The following is a 27,914-nucleotide window of genomic DNA, read 5'->3' as shown; positions in this document are numbered from 1 at the left end:
TTTATATCGAACAACAGCCATAAAAAGTTTGTCGTCTTCTTTCGGCTTCTCCTATTAGGGGTCGCCACAGCGGATCATCCGTCTCCATACCCCCGGTCCTCTACCTCTGCTTCTTGCACCCCAACTACCTGCATGGTTTCCCTCACCACATCTATAAACCCCCTCCTTGGTCTTCCTCTGTTTCTCCTTCCTGGTGGGTCCATCCTCAGCATTCTCCTACCGATATACCCCATGTCCTTAATCTACACGTGTCCAAACCATCTCAATGGCGCTTCCCTCACCTTGTCTCCAAAACGTCCTACATGCGTTGTCCCTCTAATAAACTCATTTCTAATCCTGTCCTTCGTCGTCACTCCCAACGAAAACTTCAACATCTTCAGCTCTGCTACCTCCAGCTCCACCTCCTGTCTTTTACTCAATGCCACTGTCTCTAAACCATACAACATCGCAGGTCTCACCACAGACCTATAAACTTTCCATAAAAGTAAACAAACATTTCCAAATTGGCTACCAAAAGTGAATTCCATGTACATCTAGAATCATGAATTTTGTTTGAGCGAATTCTTTAAAAAGCAGCTTATACTATTAAAATAATAATGAATTAAATTGCATTAATTGTACAACAAAACCAGAACACTAGAAGTCTTTACTTGAACCTTTCAGAACGCCCTCGGTGTTCATTACAATCCGAATCGGCTCAAATACAGGACTTGTGGGATGTGAATATTGCGTGAGTCGATTTGAACTGCTAAACTGATCCTCGCTTGGATTACAGTTACAGAAAATTACGATCACCAATAGAATGAACGGAAGGAGGAATAATTTTTTTTAGTCGAAACCAGTTTTATAACAAAATATAGGTGGGATTTCTAGAGACAAATTTCATGCCAGAATAAAAACCAATTACATCTAGTCATTGAAACACGACACGCAAACGACCCTGCGGATTGCGTTTCAGATTGGCGTGACTTTAACGCGCCAACGTAAGCGAAACGCAACCGAGAATCCGTGGCGCAAAGTCTGCTTTTTATTAATCGAGCAAAAATGTGACTTTTCTTGCACTTTTAAAACCAAAGTTTATTTTTTAATTGCGTGTCATGTTCTTTAGCTGCTCTGATCCATTTTCAATGAAAATCTCCCACCGAAATGCAACACGGTGGAGCATGGCTTGCTTCCAAAGGAATTCTTAAAAGGCAAGCTGATTGCTCTTTCACTAAATCACGTGATGCAGATGCATTCAATCGTTTGCAGGTCACAAATGAAAAGCAGTACATTTCTCCATATAGTTGGGTAATTATTAAAACAAAAACAAAAAAAAATAAAAAAGCACACAATTTAACATGAGTTAAGAGTGGAGGTATGTTCGAGAGTGAAAGGCAAAAAAGAGATGAAGTAGAACCCGAACCTCCACTGGCGTACTCCATAACCAGGTAAAGTGTCTTCTCGGTTTCTATCACCTCGAACAATTTCACTATGGAGTAAGAAAGAGTGAGACTGGTTAAGAAAAGCTGGTTATAAATGCTAAGGCAGGTATAGCTTTTCATGACAAGTTATTTACAAAAAATCGACATTTCAGTAGAGCGAAAACAGAAATTCAAGTTGAAAGTAGTAAGTAAAGCTCACCGATATTTGGGTGATTCAACAGCTTCATGATCCTCACTTCCCGAAAGAGCTGCGAACGAGACAGAGTTCACGCTTGACGTCCGGCAGATACATCGTATATTTGTACTCAGGAAGTGTTTGGGCCTAATTTGACGTAATTAGCTCGCCTCTTTGGCCTCGAGCGAAATCAAAGCCCAAAAAGAGAAACGAATGAGAGAAGTTCTAACGAGCGAGGGGTCTAATTTGAGAAAGTCGAGGCGTGTACCGCTTAAACACCACATGTACTAGGAAATGTTTTAGAAGTGCGTAAAGGTGAATAATAAAAAATAAGCGGAAAAGGCCTCACCTTCTGGAGACTGGAAGAGTTCAGCTGAGTCTTGTCTATAATTTTTACAGCCACCTGAATACACAAGGATTAGAAAGTTATTTGTTCATTACATAATAATAAAATAAAAAAATAAAAAAAAAAAAAAAAAAAACACGGTTGCTAGGTGTTCTCCAGAAACATGGCTCTCAAGATTTAGCCGCGTGTCCACGAGGAAACCGAGGACAAGACCGCTGGATAAACAGAGCGTGACTTTAAGTAAAGATCTTAAGTCTGCTGGCTGACTTCAGCCTCTCATGGTCCTTAGCAGAGATCTCTATCTAACATCATCAGGAAACAATTCAGTGCACCACATGGTGATTACAGAGTAGTGCACAAGCAATAAGCACACACACACACACACACACACACACACACACACACACACACACACACACACACACACACGATTCTCTTTTTCTCCTACTCGGTCATTCCGTTGGCTCTGTGCGGTCGTGTGTTGGGTCAGTTTGGAGAGTCAGTCATGTAGTTGCACATGAACAGGGAGTGTATCTTAAAACTTGAGCACTGAGGATGTACTGAGTGTGAACTGCGAAGTGTTAAATGAACCACTTCATCATGCAGAGGGAATGAAAAGAAAAAAAAGACTGCCCAGTAGAGGCATTGTGGGATTGGTACGGAAAGGAACCAGTAAAGTAAAATGGAACACAAAAAAAAAAAAAAATCTCAGATGTTTCTAAAGATGTGTACAAACCAAACAGTTTTTGTATCCCTGTTTCATTACAAGAAACGCTTTAAAACGATGCTGTATCTATTTCACAGAAAGCAAACGCTATCATTTTGTTATTTGATATCGGATCACCTCTTTGCCGGTGAGAACGTGCCGAGCCAGCTTGACCTTCGCGAAATTTCCCTTCCCGATGGTCTTCAGCAGGCGGTACTTGCCGATGTGCGGCTGCTCGTCGGCTGCGGTGGCCAGCGAGTTGCGGCCGCGGGGCATGTTGGAGCGACCGGCGGCCTTAGATTCGGAGTGAGCCTGCAAAACAAACACGACACGACCTTAGAGCGACGGCTTCTTCCCAGTGGACGGCGTTTCGCTTCATGTTCGGCCAGACGGCGCGCAGAACGGGTGAAACCTGCCGGGGACCGAGCTTTGTGGTTAATAATATCCCTGAAAGAGCTTATGTAATGCTTATTGGACTGTCACCAGGCTCGGTCTGACTACACTATCAAGTAGAGAGAGACATCAGAGGAAGAGAGAAAGGGAGGGTGGGGGAGAGTCGAGAAAAAGAGAAGAAGAGAAGACTGTGGCGAGGAAACAGAAAGCACAGAGCGCACACACAGAGAGAGAGAGAGAGAGAAAGAAAAAATAAATGAGAGAGAGAAAAAAAGAGAGTTGTCTAAAGAAGCCCAGAAAGAAGACTGTGGAAAATAATTTACATGTTCATTTATTTATGAACATTACACATTGCTTTTTTGGTACAGAACATCTGTAAAACTACTTCCTGTTCCCACTTACATTCTAGCAAACAAATGGTCTCTCAATTTAAAGCCTATATTTCCTTCCTTCATCAATCTAGTCCTCTGCCCCAAACATCTGCCTTGAACTTCCACAGAGAAGAAAAGCTTGACATGAAAACATTCTGAGAGCGCGAGAGAGCGAGCGAGCGAGCGAGCGAGCGAGCGAGAGAGAGAGAGATAAATAGACAGAGAGGCTATAAGGCATGCAATAAATACTACAAAATACAAAATACTAAACATTTGAAGGTAAATATAGTTCAAGTTAAGTGGTCTGTGGTGTTTTATCGAGTCCTGTGCAACTCAAAGTGAAGAGTTCATGTGTGTTGATGTGCATTGGTACAGTGTGTAGAACAGCTCACGGCTTCATATGTTTAAAATTTGATTATTTCATAGTAAACCTTAAGAATCACGGCTGTCCATTAGCAACGTCACGTCACGTTCATGTGAAACCGCGTGGCTTTTGAGTATTTACTGACTGGATTAAACGTAACCAGAGTCTCTTGAGAACGCTAGATGTCTCACGTGAAGAGCTGCTCTTTTGCTCAAAATGCATTTTGTCCAAATATTGACAATCGTTTATGTCTGGAACAGTTTGTTTGATGGCTATTTCCATGGCAGGATCAAGGTGGCTATGATGAGACTTTATGGCATTTTACAGAGTTCAGTTCAGTAGTTATATGGAGACCTTCAGGTTAATGTTCCGTGTGCACTGTAATATTTTCTTTGGTGATACATTATTACATATGTACTTTCTGAATAAAAAAAAAAAAAGCTGTCAAAGTGCATTGCAGTCCTGTAATGGATCTATATATGTTGCATTCATTTCTTTTTTGTTCTGAAAATAAAAAAATGATAAAATTATAAATTAAACTATTTATAACTTTAGTTCAAATTATTTGAAAAGACTACTGTTTAAAAAGTTTGTTCTTTTTTTTGGGATACTTATTTCAGAACTACTCCACCAGCTTACAGTCACCTAGCCTCAACCCTGGCCCACCTCGGCCCACCTCATGCAGATTTTACCCCATGCTTTAGTTTAATTTACATTTTCTTTCCCAACTGTGTGTCAATAAACGAATGAATGCAGCATATGTGGACCTATTAAAAAAAAAAAAATCCTTTTTGTTAAAAGTGTTCTTGGTCAATTTACAGTGTCAATTTATTTAAATGATTTTTTGCCCAAATTTTAAAAGGGAAGCCCTTTTTGTGACTATATCTATGGAGAAAAAAAATGCTCTGCAATAAGAGCATTTGTGAACAGTGATTTAGTAATTTTTTTACATTGTTACATTACAAGTATAAGTACTTTGGAAATGCACACGCTTCCTCAACTACATTTCAGAAAAACCTCACCAGTTTGAACGGGTTAAATGAGATGCTGTGGTGTGGAGTGTGTGTGGAGTCTGTAGGGGCCGTAACTATAGAAAACTGTCTCCCTATAAAGATCTGATGTGCAGGAGAATGGAACACTGAACTGCATCCAAGTTCTCATAGAACCTACTTTTACTTTTGAGTCCATTCCAAGGGCAGAACGCTTTGCTTTAAGTAATATTAAAGCAGATTTTGAGATTTGAAGTTTTACACAAGTACATAAATGATCTTCCACCACTGAAGAAAAAAGTATTAGATCGAGTTGCTGTGCTTTAACATTGGCTGGCCCTGACCCGATCAATATCTAAACCTGGCCCTAACTCTCACTGAGAAACAGTGTGTTGATTGTAGTCTTCGGCTCTCACCAGAGTTTACTGTAACAGTGCGAGGACAACGTTAGCAGGTGAAATGAGCACCATCGTAGACAGACGTGCTATTGTTTTCTCCGGTGCGCGATTTGAAAAGAAGTCGTCGTTCCGATGAGCTGCTTAGTCGACCTAACGCCTAAAAAAAAAAACTTAAATCCACAACCCCCCGGGGAATCTTCTTAAAAATCTAGTCGCGCACACAGTCAGCAATACTGATCGTGTCGAGTTTTGCGCTCGAGTGCACAACACTCATTCTGACTCGCCTCCATTTTATAAAAGGCTTTACAACCTCGGACAAACATTACAGCTGCTCAGTGTTTCGCTGGCGAGGCCTGTGCGATATTCATCTCATCCTGCTCACGCTTTTTTTTATATTATTAAATGATTCAAGGCAGCCTTAAAAAAAAGGCCTGAAATGAAGCAAATCCACCCGATCAGGTGTAAGAATGCAGGATGTAACAATATCAGTATGGTGGTCAGGAACTGCTTGGTTGCAACAACAAAGACAATAAAACACCATATCAGAATATTTATTGTATCATTTCTTTGTAAATCAGTGGTCAAATGCCCCTGGCTGACAATTACTTTCATGTTTTGATTAGAACATATAATAATTTGACTTGCTACGTCTTTGTTCCCTATTTAATCGTTTCAGGTAGTTTTTTTTATTTTGAATTTGTTTCTGTAGTGTCTGTGGTGTAGTTAAACTTATTAAGCTGAAGTAATTTAGTCTTATGAGCCAGGCATAATTTAATAGATTGCTTCATATATTTACAAACTGACAAAAAAATATTTCCAGAAAGATGGGAAAAGAGTGTTTGAAGTGGGCGGGGCTTCGTAGCAAAGCAAGTTAATATCGGAAAGTTCAAAAACCCCTGTGCAAACTGTTATTATGAGAGAAATATGGCGTATTATAGGGGGATAATTCACACCAGCATAATACAATGAAAAATTGCATTGTTTCTCCTCGAAAATCATGCACAATAGGATTACATTTAAATTTTATTCAATTGAAAATTGAATTTAATTATAATAAATAGGTGTGATAGATATGAAGAAGCTGTTGGGTTTAATTTCTTGTGCTGTTTTAAGTTACAATGAAAATCTTTTGCTGTTCCTCCAATCTTTATTTTGCTTTCATCATATGTTCATCTAAACCAAAACAATCCATGAAGCCGAGAAAGATTATTAGAAATGTTTATGAACGCTGTCTCACTCTGTAGGAAACTTTATTACTATGGTTACAAGGCAGCGCATTAATTTATAATATTCATTGAACTGAACGGGACTTCCTGTAATTTCAACCAATCGGAATCGCGTATACAGACCAAGCATTGCGTAAACCGAGATATCACACAAGCCTTGCACTGTCTCTGTTGATTTCTTTAAAATGTTCATTAAGATGTGGGACCGAAGACGTTCATTTCAAGGTCGCGAGTTCACTTTTCCAGCAACACCGAGCTGCCACTTCTGGGCCCTTGAGCAAGGCCCTCAACTGTTCAGTTGCATAATTCAGATGATTAAGTTGCTCTGGATAAGAGCATCTGCCAATAAATTACCGCTAAATTTAAACCCCAAACTAGCAAAATGAACAAAAACACAACACAGTGAATTCACTTTTATTATAATATTTAGAAAATATGCATCATTTTATTTTGTTGTATTTTTCCGGCACACCTTTAAGGCCGGTCCGTGAAAATATTGTCTGACGTTAATCCGGTCCGTGGCGCAAAAAAAAAGTTTGGGGGCCGCTGCTCTAATGCATACATTTTGTTCGAAACACTGAGACTTACTCTACTTGTATGTTTAGTAGGTCTGCAGATTATCATTTTGTATATTTGCTGTAGGAGTAGTGGAAGAGTATATGATGACTGTCATTTGCCTTAAAACTCCTCGTTGAGTCATTTCTGGTTTTAAACAGCATGTAATTTTAGAAGAAAATAAGCCCGAAATAGAGGCTTTTCTTGAGAAAAAAAAGAGGAGGTATATTTAGAATTTGTAACTACATTTATGCCATTTGGCAGATGCCTTTATTCAGAGCAAATTGTATTCAATTTATAAAGCTCAGCAGTTAAAGCTTTATTGTTTTGCTCAATGACTGGATCTGAACTCACAACCTTCTAAACAGTTATATTATATATATATATATATATATATATATATATATATATATATATATATATATATATATATATATATATATATATATATATATATATATATATATATATATAGTAGAATTTAACTCAAATTTCCCAGTAGTGGCAGCTTGGCAGTGACGAATCTCCAGTGATTGAATGTTTTATGAAAAGATTCGATTTGATTATACATTTACATACAGCACGGTTTGACTCACATTTTACTGTAAAAACTCTGTACAGTTTAGTTCTGTAACATGAAGTGTTTGCCTGCACAGTGGTTCATAAGATTGCTGTAATTATCCTCTTGCAGCAAGCATACAGCAAAGGGGAATGTTTTTTTTTTTTTTTTGCCTGTTCCAGGTTCACAGCAGGGCGACGGCTTACGGGTGCTAAACGCAGGCAATGTCTTACAATGACACTCGGTTATTGCCCAATGGTGAAACTTTTTATCCCACATGAACGCAGATAACACGACCCGAACAAGCAGCTGAGACTTGACACATGTAGGAGCCAAAATCAGCAGTTAAGAGATTCAGTAGACGTTTGAGCATTATACGAGCACGATAAATCTCGACAAGTAGGGAATTGAATCCTCACTTCTTTTGGTGTGCTAGTTCACAGGATGTACTGCAGCGTGCGGCGGAGCTCGCAGCGCCCCCAAAAAGCTGCAGCGAGACAGCAATGCAGTTCTCGAACAGCTCTGACCTTCAGGCGCGAGCCCTCGCGATTCCTCGCTCCGAAGCTAGACTAAATTACAGCCCGGCGTCTAAACGCTGTCGCAAACGCGTCAGGAGCGACCGCAGGGGCGCAGGCGCCGCGCCTTCCGACCGACCGGTCTTTAACTGCGCGAGAGGGAGGGAGGAAAGAGAGCGGAATTACCCGGAGGGACAGGAAGCGTCTTTCACACAGCCGTAAATCTTGGGTCATCTGCACTCGTCTGAAGAGACACAAAGCCAAACGCCAGGACAAACTGCTCTCATCTCCCTCTGAGCAAACACGTAATTACAGAAGGCAGAGCGAAACACACCGACAGCTGCTTAGAGACATTACTAAATGCAAAAGGAAACGCCGACGAACGCAGAGCCAGGAAACAATCGCTGTTAGCAGGAACACGCAAACGCATTGTGGTTTTTACTTCTACTTTCCTGTACTATAATTAATAAGCAGTTAACCAAAACTTACATTTTTTTGGGAGGAACAATATTTACTAGTTGAAGTATCAATGTAGTTGATAATCTTTATATTTTTATATATTTTTTGGGTTGTTTGTTTTACAAAATGTTTAGGAAAGTCAAAAAACTTAACATGAATAACAAATGTCTAACAAAAATAAAAAAATCTGAGGTGCAAAGTAACGAATTGCATTTACTTTTGTTGCTGCAGTTGAGTAGATTTTTGAGCTCTTCAACTCAAAATCTGTAATTTGACTTTTACTTAAATATGTTGTGTCAATTGTTATACTTAACTACATTTGAAATCATATCCATTATTGGGTAAGAAAAATAAAGAATTAAAAATTATGCAAGAAAAAAAAAAAAAAAAAAAAAAGAAAATCGTACCCTGAAAACCACTGCACTGATTGGGTGTGAGAACAAATGCGTTAAACCCACAAGCGATTTTGATTGGCCGCTCAGGAAAACAGTTGTTGAAGTTGTTGAAGTTGTTCAGTGTTTGCTCACCGTCAGAAATCTCCACTTGTGATTTATCTCATTACCATAAATAACATTACAAGTTTTTTTGGTGTTTTTTTGCGAAAGTGCTCACATTAGGCTCAAGTCATGGGCTGTAGTGGTTTCATTTGTAAGGTGTTCCTTCAATTATGAACAAATAGTTTGAGATTTAGATCCCCTTATCCTACACTAGAATCCCCCCACCACTGTTAAAGAAGTAACTTTAAATTTTACTCAGCAAATTTTAAATAAGCTACTTTTTACTTTACATTTTTAGACCAGTAACCTTTTTTGTACTTAAGTAACATTTCATTGAATCAACACTACTTTTACCTGAGTAGAATATTTTATCACTCTTTTCACCTCCGCCTTAACGTTTATTTGCTCTACATAAAAATCTTTTGCGCCGTCATGATCAATCAGGTTGTAGTTATAAGCTGAACGACAATCTTCTGTTCAGCAATGCCATGTTCTTCTGCATGTTTTAACAACCTTGAAAAGTTTCTAAACATGCTACTAGTATCAGCGGAGGTAACGCGGGGTTCCTACACAATAATTAGAAAATTCCAGACTATTCCAGTCTCAAATATGCAGACTTCCGTAAAGATTTTTACGACCATATTTAACATAAGAAATATAGATTGTATCATTCCAACTATAACATGCGTTACGTTTCAATCTCCGATATACATCAGAATCCCTGATGTTTTGCATGCGTTTTTTTTTCTCTCCGTATTGTCATCTTCTGTCCACACCTAGACACTGTTTTCAGTCAACGGAAACGTTACTTTTTTTTTTTTGTTGTTTTTTTAACGCTCTCCAAAGTGCAAAGATTTAAAAACACCATAGTGCGGACCCTGAAAACAGAGGCTTTTTAAAACGATGATGCATTTTTCTAGTTTTCATTTTTGCAACATTTTTAAGAGCCGATTAGTAAATAAACGGCAGAGGGAATAGTCGAGGCAGGTTATGGTTTGCTCAGGAGTACAGGGATGTGAGGGATGTTTTCAGACGTTTAATTGTGGGTTAGGGTTATGGTTAGCAACTTTTGGGAAACGTCCGAAAACGAAAGTGTGGACACCGTTTTTAAACGAAAATGCTGCTGCCGGATGTATCCGTATTATTATTATAATTGTTTTATAAAAATTATTGTGTTTACAAATTCTTAATTTGATATATTTAGAACACCGAATAGGGCAATAATATGGAAACGCAAATATTTTTCAATACATTCTTTTTTTCAATATCTGGAAATGACTCAAATCAAATTCCATTCCTTTTTCATACTTTTCCAAAAGAAAAAAAAAAGCCAAGGAACCAAGTAACTCGTAACAATGCAACTCGTTCATGATAGTAACAGATTAAGGCGCCTACAGATGCCACATTACCTGTTCAGAGGGCTGTGATATTTATTTTTTAATAAACCATAAGATCTAAAATGACAAAATTTCAAGATCGAGGTAAACGTCTGATTATGCACTGTGATAATCCTGACAAATCTTGTACGTATTAAATCGCTTTGATTTGGTTAATGCTCTTCTATTTTGCCGGTTGTATAGTGTATTGCAGCACTATAGTGGTGGCAACGTACATCCCAGACGACGCATTCCTTGTCTGTTTTGATCACCGAAATATCCATTTCACCTCACTAAAGTTCTCGGTCACACTTTTAAAGCTAAAGGATAGTGAGGATGAATGACTCACGGGATAGTTACGGAGGCCAGGAGAGCTCGGCCTTAAAATAGGACACACATGCTAGCCTCTGTGGGGGTCCAGGCACTGAGGGACAGCTTCCCCGAACAACAGGAAGTTGGGTAATTTGTGGAAGTTGACTTGTAACTGCAGAGAAACAGATACAAGCGGCGTAATCCAAAAGCCACGTACGAGTCCGGAAGCGACGTGTCTGGGTTTGTCTGGAGGACTGACTGTGGGCGGGCATGTGAGAGAGAGAGAGAGAGAGAGAGAGAGAGAGAGAGAGAGAGCTCTGCATAAAGTCGACAAGTTCTGACATGCCAAGACAGCTGAAAAAGAGACAATGGAACGGCCTTAGAAAGATCTTGCAAAAGCTTCGCACCAGTTTAACATGAAGGTATGGAGAAGCACCATCGGTGCTTTAACCACACAAGACCTGCTTGTCATGAACCATCCATATTTTTCTAAAACAGATTCTATGAGGTCTGGATGTGTCTATTTACATTTTAAAAACAAATGTAAATGACACATTTTCTATCCAATAAAAGGCAAAACCTGAGTATCATTATACTCTCACTGCTTTTCCAGTTCGATCGTGAGCTCGAGATACTGGTTTGAAGTCCCACGTTCCTCTGGTTTCCTTTCAACTCCCGAAAACACGCCAATACGTACAATTAATACGTTCTAAGGAACCACTGGATTTTTGAGTGGTCAGTACAATTTATTTGAACCTGACTGGAGATATGTAGCAGGTACAGAGCAACCCTGAGGTTTAGAGCGCCAATATTTTTGTCCCATTAGGTGAAAAACAGAAACTGGGACACGGTTAAATCACACAACACCTACTTGCATGCATACAAATGAAACCTTATAGCTGTAATCATGTGTTCAGAGGGCGAGTTTCCACTGATTGGCTTTCACACAGGTATACAGAAACAGGTCCTCCGAGAGGATCCTGGAGATGTGATATGGAGATATGGAATCTTTCGGATTCAGAAACATCTAAAACAATTACTTGTCCAGAAAAAAATGTAAAACCAAAAATTGTTTTTTGTTTTTATTAAGCTCGTTTATTATTGACATTTGTGATCAACTTTGTGTTTTTCAAACAATTTGAAATCAAATATCTGCTTGGTTAAATAATTGATCAAATACTTTTTTATAAAAATAATACAAAATAAATAATTAATAAAATATATTTTTTTCAAATAAAATGGAATAAATTTAATTGATGCAATACACTTATTATATTATATTAAGTAATTAATTAAATTGGCAGAAATTAAATTGATTAAATTAAATAAAAATAAATGGGAAAAAAAAAACTAAATTAAATAGTTTACAGTTGTAAGACCCTATTTGGGTAATACAGATGTGTAGACGTGCGTTTTACATTTAATATTACATTTTCTAAAGATATGATCTACTTAAGTGTTCTACTTATTTCAGCATACTTTTACAAAATGTGTTCATTTCTTCCATTCTTCATTCATTGAGTCCGTCGATGTGTAAAATTGTCAGGATTTTCTCCTTTTAAGAGAAATTCTTGAAGCTGGACATAAAATGCAGTAAAGCATTCCATGAGATATACATGAACATGACGTATCAACACTACGGAGACGGAGGAGTGTCCTCAGAGTGCGCTGCATCGTAATTGGGGGAATTGTATTGTATCACATCGGTACCTGCTTCACATGCATCTTTAATGTATCGTAGGCTAAGCCTCAGTTATGGAGATGCACATCCCTAGTATATAAAGAAGTTACTCTGGAGCAGCACCATGAATGATCATTTTGTTCATCTTTAGGAAAGTAGTAGACTGTGGTCAACACATTGGACGTCTGTGATTAAGGTTGTGAAGTAACATCGCTGGGCACCCCAGTTGCCACTGCTGGGCCCTTGAACAAGGCCCTTAAACCTCAAGTGCTCAGTTACATAAATAAGATAAACAAGAAAGTGACTGAGAAAAGTTTAGAAGGAATTCTGTGTTCCCTATACTGAATCAGAGATGAACAAAGGTGAAAAGTTTAAGATCATTCAAAAAATCAGTTCCTAAAACATGAAGGTATGAGGAAATGTTTTGGTTCCGCGGTGTCACGGGATTTATAAATTTAGGGAAATAATCGGTAAAAAAAAATACATTTGAATTATTGCATCATGACAATTAACTTGGTACGGGTTAAATATAGCAGTGAGAAGACTTAAAGAAGAAAAAACCCAGAATCTTCAAGAACAAGAAGTGGACTGTCATTTATGGCATGATGGGTATTGTATTGTTAGTCATGGTTCTACAGCGACTTGCAGGTTATTACAACGCAACCAGAAACCAAGAAACAGAAAAGCACAAAGTCAAAGTCCATGCCAATGAAGAAAAAGCCTAGGCCATGTCTCTTCCACCATCATTGTCAGTTTCCTGCTATTGGATGTGGTCTTCACAGCTGTAGCTTAATTCACCTGTTTTCTTTGTTTAAAAAAAAAAAAAAACCTTCTGATATGCTTTTCTGCACACCACGATTGTATAGAGTGATTATCTGATTTATTACAGCACTTCTTTTAAGCACTTTGGCCATTGTCCTCCTCCCTTAACATCAGCCTTTAACATCTGAGGATGTTCTTCATTCTTCTAGGGAAGGCCGAAGAGATTCCGGAAGTTTCTGAAGCACTTGTATACGACCCCTGTCTGGTACCGACCAGTGTTCCGAGTGTTTGGATAGAGTTAAATACCCCAGCAATAGATTTCATTTCCTTCTCATGCCTCCACCAGGTTTGCTCGTTTGATGCTGTAGCTCTTTACTGCACACGAATCTGCACCTAATTGTTAGTTTTGCGTAACAAGAATAACGCTTGAGCTCAGCTTGTCCACACTTCCTTCAGGTCTTTAAGATCGTATCCTGATACAACCCCGATCGCCTTTTTATTTTTTTTCCTTTCGAAGAACTAACAGAAAGGCGAAGATGAAAGCCGTGAGCAATTCTGTGGTTCTGCAGCATCTGCTGTGGTTCCCCAACATCTGCTCGAATCAGTGCCGAGCAGTTTACTCTCAGCCACACCCATACAGGCGAAAACCGAAAAGGCAAACGCTTTTGACCAAAGAGAAACCTGCTGGAATTATCGTCGAGCTACACACGTCTAGGAGATGAACGAGCACCAGTACAGCAAACAAATGAATTACGCTGTTGATGCTACGGCCTTAAGGATTTCAATGGGTGGAAAAAAATAATAGTGAGCTTCTGTGGAATTAAAGTCATCGCTCCCATGCTGCAAAGGTTTCATGAGCTACAGATGAACAAGCTCTACCTGTCTCGCTGAAAAACCAGTTTGTACCAACAACATCTCTGCTTCCTTTTCTTTTCTCTTACTCACTCATTCACACACACACACACACCACTAAGAAGAGCAACACACACTATTCTCCATCTAAAAACCACAACTCTCACACCTAACCAGATTCAACACACATTATGTACAATACAATAAGGAACTATTCAAGACAGTAGAATGTTATGTTCCTTCCCATGCTAAGAAAATATTCACTCTGTTATACTGCCAATATACACTATAAAGACAAATGTTTGTGGACACCTGAACGTAAGATTTGTATGTGCTTTATGAACATCCACATTTAGTCCCATTTGCTGTTATAATAACCTCCATTCTTCTGGGAAGATGTTCCACAATACTTTGGATTGTACTTGTGGAGATTCCTTCGATTACAAGGGGCTTAGTAAAGTCTGACTACTGCCAGATACGAGCGGGAAATGTTTGAGATCGACGGTGATGAACTGGAAGTTGTAAAGGACTTCGATCTACTTGGATCGATGATTACTCAAGATGCAGCGACAACACTGGATGTCGCAAACCAGCAATGAAGTCACTGGACGAGGTCTTTGAAATCGAGGAAAATTTCACAATTGGCCAAGACACGGCTCAAACGTGGTTTTGTTTCTTTTTTTTTTCCTACGCGGAGGCGAAACCTGGACTTTAAAGAAACAAGACAGAAGACGAATTGACATCGACGAATTGGAGGTGGTGGTCATCAATACCATGGATGGCCAGAAGAACAAACAAGTTCAAGCCAGAAATGTCACGAATCAAGGATCGCCAAGCTACGACTTGCCTACTGAGAACACATTATACAAAGAGAGCAATCACTGGAGAAGGACATCATGGTTGGAAGAACTGAAGGAACAAGGTCAAAAGGAAGACCAGCAACTCGATCGCTCGACACAATTACAATAACAGTGGAGAAGACCCTGGCAGACTGAACTAGACATGCACATGATCGAACCTCCTATAGATAGTTCATCCATCGAGTCGCCATGGCTCGAGTTCGAATAATAATAAATGGTAAAGTCAGGTGGTCTGGGGTGCAGAGTCGGGGTTCTAATTCAACCCAAAGAGTTGCGATCAGAGCTCTTTAGAAGGCCACTCAAAATCTTCATGGAACTTCAAAGGAAGAGAGAAATTTCATGCTACTGCATCCAAAGACACCCTGTACATTTGGGTAAATCCGACTTTGATGAAACTGTTAGGAGAAAAACACAAATGGCTGGAAATGACCAGGAAAGGAAGTGTCCCAATATTTTTGTCCATATAGGGCCATATTTTCATGTTAATCCGAATCTTTATAATCGACTCCTGCGAGTACACGTGCGTGCGTTTTCAATGCGTTTTTTTCCCCCATTTACGAACAAATTTAAGGATCAAGTTCTAATTTCTCGGATCGGGTTTTGTACAACTTTCGTTCTCGAATCCATGGAAGATGCGAGTAACCTCAGCATTAGTAAAAGAGAATAAATTATCAATAAAAAAATAAATAAAAAAAACAAGGATCGTTCGGGTCAAGAGATTGTTGCTACTAAATCGGATAATTTTGAAAATGGCATAAAAAAACGTTTCGTGTCCACGCTTTCGTTTGCAATCGTTTCCCAAAAGTTGCTCATCTACATTGAAATGTCTGAGAAACGCTTACGTCCCTGTACTGTGCATGAGCACAGCGTAAAGCGCTGTCCCTTTCTTCTTTTAGGATTCGCCTCGTTAGAGACCATTCTGATGGTTCCACGTGAACAGGCTAAAGATCCATAAAGGCTCGGGAGGACGGATTTGGACTGTGATTAATATAAATGGTTTTGGACAGTTCTGCACCTATCATTTACATTTGCGGCATTTAGCAGACGCCCTTATCCAGAGCGACGTACAAACGTGCTTTAAATCTCTAGTAGTGAATAAATCTACACTGGTACGCAAGAATACAAACTCAATATAAATATAACTCGAATTCTACAAACTTGGAAAGTGCTAATTTAGGTATTTCAGGAAGAGGTAGGTCTTCAGTCGTCGCTATCACTGAACAGAGCACCTCAACAATGATGGAATTGTAACAAATGGACATTCAGGTCCACCCAGGTGAGGATGGGGTTCCCTTTTGAGTCTGGTTCCTCTCGAGTTTTCTTCCTCATGCCATCTCAGGAAGTTTTTCGCCTCAGTCGCCACCATTGGATGAATATGAAAATGATAAGGAACACACTGAGGCACTAAACATATACATTCTCTATACAAGTCTTTTATAACCTCTTTATAAACTCTCTGTAAAGCTGCTTTGGGACCATTGTTTAAAAAAATAAAAAATAAAAAAACCGCTGTACACATAAAATTGAATTGAACATGTTACTCCCAGAGATGAATTGAAGAGCACGTTGAAGAAAAAGAAACCCCTCGGTCAATATATCGCGTACGCAAATATCCAAATCGCTGTTTTGAACAGCCTGTACATCAGCACTGATAAGACTCTACATGTATACAGATAGCTCCGAATTTTTCCCCTCTGCATTTCGGATCACTGAGAAATTGTAAAACTTGTTTTTTTTCCCCCTGGATGTTTATTTTGTATCATGAATTGTAAGACTGTGTGCCACGGTTTCATTTCGAACCGTGGATTACGATCAGTGCGGGCTTAAGGAAGCAACCTGAACAATCATTAAATAGGAAAACGCACAGGGATCGGCCGTAGATGCTAGATACTAGCGCTTAGTCGGAGTTCTTTCATTAATTACGGGACTTAAAAATTTACATAGCGTGCTGGACCACTAGAGGAGATAATCACTGACTTCTTGTATAAAGACATCGCCCGGCTAAACAACACGTCTCCTCATTTTCACATTTCACACCCCGGTGATGTTCGGGACGTTCTCCAGCTGGAAGTGCGGACGTGAGAAGGTAAAAAGCGCACACGATTGGATACTATGAAATGCCACTGGATGATGTCAACACGGGTTCACTGGGTTGCAGAATACGTATATCATCAGCGTAAATTCGGTTGAGAGGAATTATACACACTTTAATAAAAGTAAAAAAAAAAAAGAGAAACTAAAGTGCTAGTTTAGGTCAAGTCAACCTGACGTTTGAAGATCTCAGTGACTCAGTTGTTCCCCATCTAGAGGAAGTTCATTCTGCTACCTCGGTGCCAAAACTGAGAAGAGTTTTGATGTATACCTCCCTTTAACCCTGAGAGAAAGTGGGACCGGTTGAGCAGTACTTGAAACCGTGCTTAAACGTGGTATTAAATCTGTAGGCTTCACGTTTTTCTGACTGATATCTGATCTGTCCAACACGATAGCTGGAGCGAAAGCTGGAATCGCCCCGATCACCAACTGTCTCGATCCTGGATCGAACGTCCGGAAATACAAATGTGGCATTACACCACATATTACACCTCATCAGTCCACTTGCTCTAAAGAAATCCTTGTTTTGTCGGTTTCTTCCACTAAAATGTTCCCTTACTTCTCGACGCACATGCACCAAACATGAGCTTTTACTCTCCTGGATTGTTTAGGTGAGCACTTTCCTTAAACGTTGAGCACAAAGTAGGAGGCAAAACAATTGCATAAAATGTCATTTTACATTTTATTTAAATCGCATTCAATTTTCCAAACCTGAAACATGTATGGGTTGGAGTGGAAGATCTCCAGCTGTAGAGGTATAAAACTGATTAAACACCTTTGGGATGAATGTGAACACTGACTGCACCCCAGGCCTCCTGAACTCACCTACATCAGCACCTGACTTTACTAACATCCTTCTGGCTGAATAAAAAAAAGAACACTGCGAAATCTAGTGGAACGTCTTCCCAGAAGAGTGGAGGTTCTAAAACCAGTAAATGGGAACTAAATGTGGACTGGGATGTTCGGTCAAGTGTCCACAAATGATGGTCCATTTGACGTGGAGACGCTGTTCGTGTGTGTATAAGGAACAAAAAGCGTGCGTCCTGTACAAACAACCGGTAGAAGGAAAAGAAGAGGAAAAACCGAACGCCGGCGTTGCTATGATCTAAAGCGGCCGATTCTCAGCGTCTTTCTTCGAACTTTCCTGTTGCCATAGCGATCCGCTGCTCAAAACGGGCTTCGCAAACACCGACCCCACAACACACACACACACACACACACACACACACACACACACACCGGGAGCACTTCAGCTTCACGGCCGCCTCTCGTCTCACGCTACACTTTTTCCAAATACACCTCAGCAACTCTGAATGACATATGACTTCACACACATGCAGGGACAAACAACTCTGGCTGGCACACACGCACACACATACACACATACACTCCGGTTTGTCAGTATAGCGCTGTGGCACCACGCTGACTTTAGTTTGCGAAAGTTAATGCACCTAGCTCATGCAGCTTGTATTCTTAGTCACCAGGAATATCGGAAACTGACCTGAAACTTAACACGGATGAGAGGATTTCAGAAAATCACCAAACCTAAGACAGCTCTCTGGGACGTGCATGAAAGCTGAGCGCTAGGAGGTCCATAACAGGGGGTGGGGGGGGGGGGGTTTGACAAAAAAACAAAAAGAGCTGCCTAGAGAGACTGAGCTCATCCCAACCAAACCTCCGGGTACAGTAGGCTTGCTATAAGTAAGCAGGGGGTAAATAAAAGAGATGTGCGAGCCAGCTTGTCGATTTCCAGGGTATTAATATCACACCATGGCTATTTCCAGAGCAGGGCAGTAGCAGCCAGAACACAAATAGAGAGCAGCTGAACCCTCCCCTCGTCTCCACCCCCTCGTCCCCATCGCCGAACACCACGGTTCTGTTCTTCAGGAGCGGCGTCCGATTTTCATGCGACTGCAGAAGTCAAATAAAATGGCATGGGAGGTTAAATGTATATATTTGTAAAGATCAGTTTCACAGAGCGTGCAAAACTTTGAGGGGCAGAAACGGTCACGTGGTCGCAAATGCCTACGATCTGACGACATTTTGAAACGCAGGGTTTTGACAAAAGTTTTGAAACGCTGTTTTAGTTCAAAACTTCACACACAAACACACACAGGTAAAATTAGCAGCATCGAATTCTGTTGATGGGAAGGGGGAAAAAAGTTTGATCGTGAAAATCTTTGCCAGAATTTAGAGATGCAATGTGGTCATGTGTTAACAGGAAGAAAAATGATAAAAATCACAAACCGGATTTCCAGGGTTTCTGCAGGTTTCACCGAGTCAAATTTAAGTCTTTTTAAGACTGCAATTTTAGACACTACATCAAAAACAAACACGTTGTTAGCAACTGTCCTAAACCAAGCCCTAACTGCATTATCACTAAACCTGCACTTCCCCATAGCTGGAAAATGAAATCTGGCGCAAGAGAGACTTGCACCAATAACAAATCTGATTGGCTGTTGCAGGTTGGTCTCATTTGTAAACAAAGAACTACAACACCAACAGAAACTAACAAATAAAAATGTAGATTTTGTTACTTTTTAAGACCCAATGGAAACCCTGGATTCAGAGCAACGTTATTACACGCCACGGTGGCAGGGTACAATTTAAATAAGCAGAACAGCCCCCAGAAAAGACGAGTCGTAAGAAAAACAAGACATTGTAGGTCACTGTGAACCCTCACAATACACACTAAGCTTCGGTGCATCTTGGTCCACACCCAGCTGAACTGGAAATGTCAGTTGAGGTCTGAAGAGGCTGAGAAAACGACTACGAATAGCTAAACAAATGCAAACATCACCACATAAAACAACAGTATGAGGAAATTTCAGACGCTATTAGTGTTACTCTTTTATTGTTTTCTGCTTCAAAGAAGACAATTTCATCCATGTTGGTCCATGAAGAACCAACTGACACCCAGGGTCCAAAGTAGATCACGAGTGTAGTACTATTGTCATCTTGTAAAACAAACATTTCAGTACATGAAACTGAAACGATATTTTCAGGGATATATTTCGATGTGCTTCCACACGGAAAAAAAAACTCCCAATTCAAATCCTAAGCCTGGAACATTCTCAAATCAACAAGCTACGTTTGGAATATTCTTAAAAATCTAAACAAAAAAACTGAATCCTGGAACATTCCCAGTTGGAAACCTTAGCCTGGAACATTGCCAATAGGAAAGCTAAGCATTAAACATTCTAAATCCAACAGCCAAAAGAAATTCCCATTTTAAAAACTTTAGGCAAGAACATTTTACATCCAAAACTCATCAGTAATTTTGGTATAATTTCCCAAACAAAAGCACAATACCGGAAAATTCCCAACTGAGAACTTTAAACGATTTGTAAACAAATTTAAACAAAAAAATTATTGTAATTGTCTGAAAATTCCCAAATCTAAAACAAGAAGCCAACAAAAATTTCCCCTGAATATAAATATTAAGCATTGCAAATTCACCATTTGAATCTAAAATTCTTCAACCACAAACCTAGAAAATTCCCTATGAAAACACCTGAACCTACAAGAGCACCATTCAAACACAATCATCATCTAAAACTTAATCAACCAGAGAATTCCTGATCTAAAACTTGGAGGCTTGGGAATTCCTAACACCAAGCACTTGTCTGAGAACAGAAAACTGCTGTCAACATTCCCAAAATTCCCATTACAGCTTGAGCACAGGAACACAGCAAAGTAAAGCAGAAGTAATAGAAAAGATATAATAGACAGCAGTAATATCAGCTGGAAAATTGCACACTTGTAATGTTCGCATCATTTCCAGACAAACCGTGAGGCAAAATTTCCACGCTGTAGACCCACTGCTCACAGCATGTGAAATGCAAACACGTGTTGCTTTTGCAGCGTTATCTCTGCGACACTTGCCGAATCACGTTAACAGACAAGGATCAGCCAGATTGCAGCCGTAAACATTAGTCTAGTGACATAGGTGAGAAACGCGCTGAAATGTTGCTACATGCCTGATCAGACAGCACAGGTCAGGGAATTTCCCTTTCCAACTTTTGAAGATTTCTAATGAATCACATACACGTAGCTCCGGCTTCAACCTGCCTCGCTGAAGCACAAAACCTGTCCAGTCGCGGGCCGGACAGGACGAGCTGAAACGCTCGGAGCCGTGGGTGAACATGATTACTTCCGTTACACTGTGTGGTTTTTTACGGTTTATTTTTGGAAAAAATAGATCCACAAATAAAAACAAGCATGGCAAATTAAACCACTTTAGCGCTTTCATTATTGTTACTATTAATATAACACGTTTTTGTGTATGGCATCCCAGGAATTAATTAATAGTTTACAGAAACTGCAAAGCGGTAAATTTGTCACCATAAGTTTACCCCCTTTATAAGCGCCCCAGCGTTGACGGTGGCAAAAAAACTCGCTAGAAAAAAAATTCACCAAACTACTTTTCAGTGACTTGATTTGAGATGTTTCTTGGTGGACTCTGGAACAGGTTTTGTGTATATAAAGGGTTTAAATGCAACCTGCTTCCTTGATCGTTCCAACATGTCCTCTGGGTGAACACAGGATACTGGAATAAAGTTACAGGAAAGCAGCCGTTTCATTGCCTCAACTATTATCATGAATAATTAATGTTAATTACACTACGCCACAACCAGCAGGAGGATATTGCGCTTATATTTAGGTCAGTAGGCCAAACTTGAACTCAACTTTACCACAAAATAACTAATTTAATAAAGGCATTAGAAATAAGGCTATACTTCCTGAAAGAGAGTTCACGCTCAGGTCTCATCTCTGAACAGTCGACAGCTTCGCGTGAAAAGCTGCGCTCAAAGTTAAAAGCATGATTTATAATGGCACTGTTCCACTTTCTCCCAGGTGAAGTAGGATTCCTCTCAAGTCTTCATGTTATCTCAGGGAGTTTTCCCTTGCCCGTGTCGACCCACATTAACTTCCTCGTTAACATTTACCATAATTAACATTTTGTTCTGAAGTCGGAAAACTTTAAGACGATGTTCATTGTTAAATGTACCGTATTCATTAAAAAAAAAAAAAAAAAATTTGAATAAGAATATCAAAATATGCCTGCTTTGTGTCTCACTACAGCTGTGTAAAATCTAGAATATCATCTGAAAGCTGACCAAACTCTTGGACAGGAAGAGAAACGTTAACATCTCCAAACACTTCACTATTAAAAAAATTGAGCTTCGATTGAAAGTTTGAATTTCTGAGACTTTAATGTTACAATTTTAGGTTAAATAAACTTATTTTGGCCTGTAAAAGTGGACTACAAGTAACCTAAAGTGTTAAGGAGCTCTAAATGTGAAGGTACTTATATTAGTAAGGTGAATGAAGGTACTTGATATTAAAAAAATAAATAAAAACTATAATTATTTCAGATTTTGTCAATAAATGTTATAGTAACATTTTCGCATCGAGACGAGGGAAACTGCTCAAACAGAAATGGTATGTTAGTCAGGTACATGCTAATGTCCTATAAATCCACCAAAATAAACAATCGAGTCAGTAGTTTGTAGCTCAGATCAAAATCTCTTAAGTTTAAATCCCAGCACTGCCGAATCTGCCACTGTCGGGCCCCTGAGAAAGGCCCTTAAATCTCAAATGCTCACTTGTATAAATGCGATGATTCCTCTGGATAAGAACATCTGTCAAATGCCATAAATGATAAACATGGAAATGGAGTAGAAAAGCTGTATCAATAGATGCAGGTTTGAAAATGAAAATTGTGGCCAAGAGTCATGTTTTGTAAAAGATATATGGAAAGTACCAGTCAAAAGTTTAGACATGGCCTTTCTCTCAGTGTTTTTCTTTCTTTTTTGATTATTTTCAACAATGTACATTATTACTGAAGACATTCAAACTGTGAAAGAGCGCGTATGGAATTGTGCAGTCAACAAAAAACGCTTAAACGACCCAGAATACGTTTTATATTATTATATAACCCAAATAGCACCATTTACGTTTTAATACAGCTTAGCAAAAAAATCAAAAATAAATAAATTACTGTACAAATCCAACACTCAGTTAAATAAGTGGCTACTGTGAAGAATCGATAATATAAAACATGTTCTGGTTTGTTTAACATAATTCTTTATGTGTTCTTTCATAGTTTCATGTTTTCACTATGAAGGTACAATGTTGAGAATAATGAAATGAAGGAAAAAAACCCTGAAGGAGAAAGTGTGTCCAAACCATTCACTGGTGCTTGTATGAAAAAGAAAGAAAGAAAGAAAGAAAGAAAGAAAGAAAGAAAGAAAGAAAGAAAGAAATTCAAAAAACTTTTAAACTGTATTAATTGTGTAACTGTTTATTGCTTCAATTTAAAAACAAGTTGAGTTGCATATGGAAAGTTTTTTGGGCTTCCTGAAACACTATGATAAATAAATGATTTGATCTTGTCAGGCCATAAAAGTGAAGTTATTTGGATTTCAGACAGACAGACAGGCAGACAAAGAGACAGACAGACCGAGACAGGCAGACCGAGACAGGCAGACCGAGAGAGAGAAAGAGAGAGAGAAACAGACAGGCAGACAGACAGACAAAGAGAGACAGACAGACAGACAGAGAGAGAGAGAGGCAGACAGGGAGAGAGACAGACAGACAAGAACACAAAATGTAAAGTAACTATCCCTGTTATGATACAGTATTATTTTTCACAGGCTTATTCAGAACAGTACAAACGACAAATTCGAGGCATAAATGATACAAATAATGTCGAATAAATGTATATTTAGTTATTTAGAGTGTATAAAAGTGTATGTAAGTGTAATTATCTCTCAGTGCAATGGAGAAACCGTATGACTGCGTTGTGAAGCCTGTGCGCCTGGGAGACATTTTATATCCATTTTTCCACCTTTAAATGTACATAAACGGAATACCAATTCGAATCATTGGTTATTAAACCTCACATAATATACGAGAGGCTTAATTCTTATAAAACTGTGTCAGCAGAGAGTCAGAAAATCCAGCCAAGTGCTAGTTCGTCAGTGTGTTGCTAGCTAGTCGGTGTTAGCCAGCTAGTCACGAAGAGCAGATCAGGAAGTAAAGCAAACTTCTCAGCGCCATGTCTAGGTCTTACCTGGTTAGATGAATGCTCGATGATTGGTAGCATCGGCGTCCGAGTTGTCATTGTTCGATCGTGGAAGTGTTTACGGCTCTAAAAACTCAATCAGAAGGGACATCGGTGGCGTTTCTGTCCGGAGTCCACCGCCTGATCAGCTAAACTTACACAGCAACAGGCTGGAGATCCGGACTGCTCAAGTCATAGTTAGTTGATTTACCCTGATCATGAAGTTCCCCTTTTTGTTTGTTTTTTGGAAATCACACAATCAGACTCCCTTTTTCTTTCTATCAGATGCGAAGTTTTGCTAGTCGCCGAAAAATACAAGCAACCTAAACCAAGTGGTCCAAAACAAATCAGCAAGCCTGCTAGTGTTAGTTTCCCAGGGGTACCGTGATAAAAACGCTGGGATCGAACCTGGTAGATATCGTATCGAATAAACCCTTGTTTGGATCAATATTCTTGTGAACTTACAAGAAAAGTCTTGAAGGCCAGAAAGATCTCCAGGAGGTCCCTGGTCCGATGAAATCCAGAACCCTGGTGTAGATTATGGATAATCTGAATTTCACATTGAGCAGCAGAAACAAACCTGGACCCAAAAAATAAAATAATAAAGTAGTAGTTTGGATGTGGGGTGGGAGAGGGGGTCAGCCAGCTAGATCGCTAACAAGCTAGCTGAAAATGTCGCCTTGGTTTACACTAGCCGAGACTCACATCCGCGATGTTCAGAAAGAGAGGTGCGGAAAATTAGATCCGTAATGCTGATATATTAGGCAGAAAATATCAGCAAGGACTGATTCCTGACAGTCCAGGAATCTGGATGAGGCCCGTTCAGATTAGAATGAGCTATAAAAGGCGGTAGACGGACGCCTGGATTGGGGCTGTAGCTCCGGCTCAGTGCTCTGCCCGAAATTCATACTACACGGCACTAGTTGCTAACCGACCGCGTTAGCTGGAGCACTCAGCTCCCGTGTGGGTGTTTATTCTAGTAAATGACGCCGACGCAAATAGCGTTTGGTGGCTGCTCCGAGCGACGAGGGAACTCCGAAATCGCAGCGATAAATAGGCTACGTATAAACCGAATGAACAACGAATTAAGTTCGTGCTGGGCGGCCACGGCAGCGCCCGGACCCCGCTCCGCTTGTCGCTGTTTCCACACATCCAAACAGCAGAAGCGACTCGCCTTCCACTTCCGGCCGCAGGTGGTGCTACATCATAAATTGCCCCTCTCCCTTTTTCCTCTGTCTTCCCTCCATCCATCCCTAAGCGCTTACACTCTCCTTACGAGTATAACCATTTGGATCGATGGTGCATTGATTTGAAATGCGAACAGTCACTAAGCCAATCGTACATCAATAATACCTCCATTTATAACTAAATATTATAAACCGATTATTGTTGATTAGCATTTAGTCCAAAACCAAGAAAGTCCTTCTACTTCTCGAGAAAGCTCAGGAAAGCCCAGTTCCCAACACACAGATCCAACACACATCCTTTCCACAGAGGGACCATGGCATAGAGAGCATCCAGAGCAGTTGCATCACTGCATGGTTTATGAATTTCATTAACATGACCATTATAACAGTGTCCAAAAACAGTGGTTAAGGCACTGGAATTTGGATCAGGAGGTCATAGGTTCAAATCCCAGAACCATCCAGCTGTCGTTGTGGAGCCCTCGAGCTAGGTTCTTAGTTCAGTTGTAAGTCACTCTGGATATGGTCGTCTGCCAATATGCAGTAAAATCTGGGAAACGTTCCTGAAACGTTACTGAAACGTTCAGGCCCTCACAACCAGACTGTGCAATAGGTTTTTTCTGAAATTCCTTCTTCACATTTCCCAGCGTTGTTAGGAAGCTGGGGTCAGAGCCCAGGGCCAGCCATGAAACAGCACCCCTGGAGTGCAGAGGGTCAAGGGGGCCCTGCTCATGGACCTAAGAGTGCCCCCCCCACGTACTGTATATATTATTATATGGACAATTCATTTGCACTAACGCAAATCTACAGTATTGGTCAGTGCTGCAGTGTCATTGTATCTACTGCCTCACTTTCTTTTGTTGTTTTTTTGCCACATACATGTATTTGATGTCATGTCCCAGTCAGTTTTGTGAACATCTGTCTCCTGTGTTACTTGTTGTTAATTTATGTTGTCTTATGTAGTACCTTAGTCTTGGGGGAACATTGTTTCATTTCAATATATACTCTACTGAATATGGTTGCAATGACCATTAAAGTCTACTTGACTTAAGTTTCAAATCAATGCATAGATAAGACTGCAAGCTGACTTGCTTAGGACTTTACTTTGTTTGCCCTGCCATCTAAGTGGAAGCCTGAGATTAAGAACACTACTGCAGTATTCTATGTCAATGAGGCAGAGGTCAGGGCTTTTCCACTCCATTCTTGACAAACATTATCATTTAGGGGCACTGAGATGCTGTTTTCAGCCTCTTAGTTCAATTGAAGGGACATTTGTATGATTCACTATACAAAGATACTCTATACAATTGTCTGCTTAAAATTGTTTTCTGCAAAAATTTGAGGAAGGTTTACATATTCATGCAGTTACAATTATTACATTTACATTTAATACCGACATTTATACTTACATTTATTTCATTCATACAATCGAGTAGCTATAGGGTTGATGGCCATGCTCAGGGGCCCCATCCAACCTGACTGATCTTGAGACAATTTGCAAAGAATAATGGCAAAAATCCCCCAATACCAGGTGTTGTTGGGTCATACCCAAAAATAATGAAGGCTGTAATTGCTGCCAAAGCAATTCTTCTTCAAGCAAAAAGTTCTTCAAATAAGTTCTGAGTAAAGGGTCCGAATGCTTATGTACATTAATTTTTTTACTGTACATACATTTCTAGAATTATGTTTTCACTTTGTCTGTCGTTATGCGGTCCTGAGTGTAAATAATTGGGGGAAAATCAATCAATCGGAACTATTTGTATTATCAGGCTGCAACGTAACAAAAAAGTGAAGTGGGACCAAATACTTTCTGAATGCTTTATATATCCACATATAAACAGGGATGTGGGGTTTTGGCTCAGTTTAAGATCAAACATAGATACTATATGTGGAGTCACTGCATTTACTTTACCTTCACCACACAACTCCTTCACTATCCTCACACGCATCATCCCCATCTCATCCCCCCACACACTCCTTTACTATCCTCACACACCCCTTATCCCCACACACGTTATCACTGTCTTCAGCCACATCATTCCCACCCAGTCCCCACACACTCCACCACCATCACCATATCCACCCATTCTCCATACCCATGGACACTACCCCCACCCTATAACCATAAAAAAAAATCACTATTACTATCACTATCACCACCCTGTAACCCCCACACACCATCATAGGAGCTGTTTCTGTGTAAAACAGCACCATTGTAAGCTTACTGAACAAACCTGAAAAGCAGGAGCAGGATTACAAAGTACAAGGAAGCTCACTCTCATGAACCAGTTTTGTTAATTACAATCTTTTGTTCCAGATTTTACTGATTGTGATAACGTGATGCACTTTGCTGCTCTCTGCTGGTGGGAGCAGTATAACAAACTGATTTGGTCACTGGGCATGTGTTTCAAAATAAAAAATCAAATTGGTCAGATTGGTTGTTTTATAAAGTTGTCTATGTTTACTCTTGAGGTTATCTCACTTGGATTCAAATATAAGGCCCATCCTTCAAAAAACGTTTTTAAAGGTTCTTTGCAAGATTGTTAGCTTTCTATAATGATCTACTTGTGAACTTCTCTATTAGGAAAACACTTAGGCTAACCTTCTAGATCCAAGAAGAAATTCAAGAGTAAAGCAAAATCAAATAAACAAACTTCCATTAACATCAAATCAGATTTAATTTAATGTCTATACATAATCATTAAAATATTGGTCATTTTAGGCAAATTGTGAAAAATCACAAAGAAATT

The 27,914-nt window shown here is 39.6% G+C and overlaps 1 protein-coding gene across 14 annotated transcripts in view; it reads right to left on the bottom strand.

Annotated features, from left to right (window-relative positions):
- The window catches only part of mark2a (MAP/microtubule affinity-regulating kinase 2a), a 47,749-nt gene extending 20,288 nt beyond the window's left edge, over positions 1 to 27,461 (bottom strand). For 5 of the 14 annotated variants that reach the window (XM_046867379.1, XM_046867381.1, XM_046867385.1 and 2 more), the window contains exons 1-5: positions 23,990 to 25,174; positions 2,790 to 2,963; positions 1,949 to 2,002; positions 1,624 to 1,672; positions 1,406 to 1,471 (exon numbers count right to left, since the gene is read on the bottom strand). In XM_046867379.1, coding sequence (XP_046723335.1) covers positions 1,406 to 1,471; positions 1,624 to 1,672; positions 1,949 to 2,002; positions 2,790 to 2,963; positions 23,990 to 24,040 — 394 coding nt within the window. In that variant the 5' untranslated portion in view covers positions 24,041 to 25,174. Of the gene's footprint in view, positions 1 to 1,405; positions 1,472 to 1,623; positions 1,673 to 1,948; positions 2,003 to 2,789; positions 2,964 to 7,925; positions 8,151 to 23,989; positions 25,175 to 27,398 lie in introns of those variants that run through there. The other 9 variants (XM_046867389.1, XM_046867390.1, XM_046867382.1 and 6 more) reach the window with 8 other exon arrangements.
- Between the last annotated feature and the right edge of the window lie 453 nt (positions 27,462 to 27,914).

This window comes from Silurus meridionalis, chromosome 15 (assembly GCF_014805685.1).
Source record: "Silurus meridionalis isolate SWU-2019-XX chromosome 15, ASM1480568v1, whole genome shotgun sequence".
NCBI classification, from domain to species: domain Eukaryota; kingdom Metazoa; phylum Chordata; class Actinopteri; order Siluriformes; family Siluridae; genus Silurus; species Silurus meridionalis.
The sequence above is the reverse complement of the archived record's forward strand: the minus strand, read 5'-3'. Positions and strand labels throughout refer to the sequence as shown.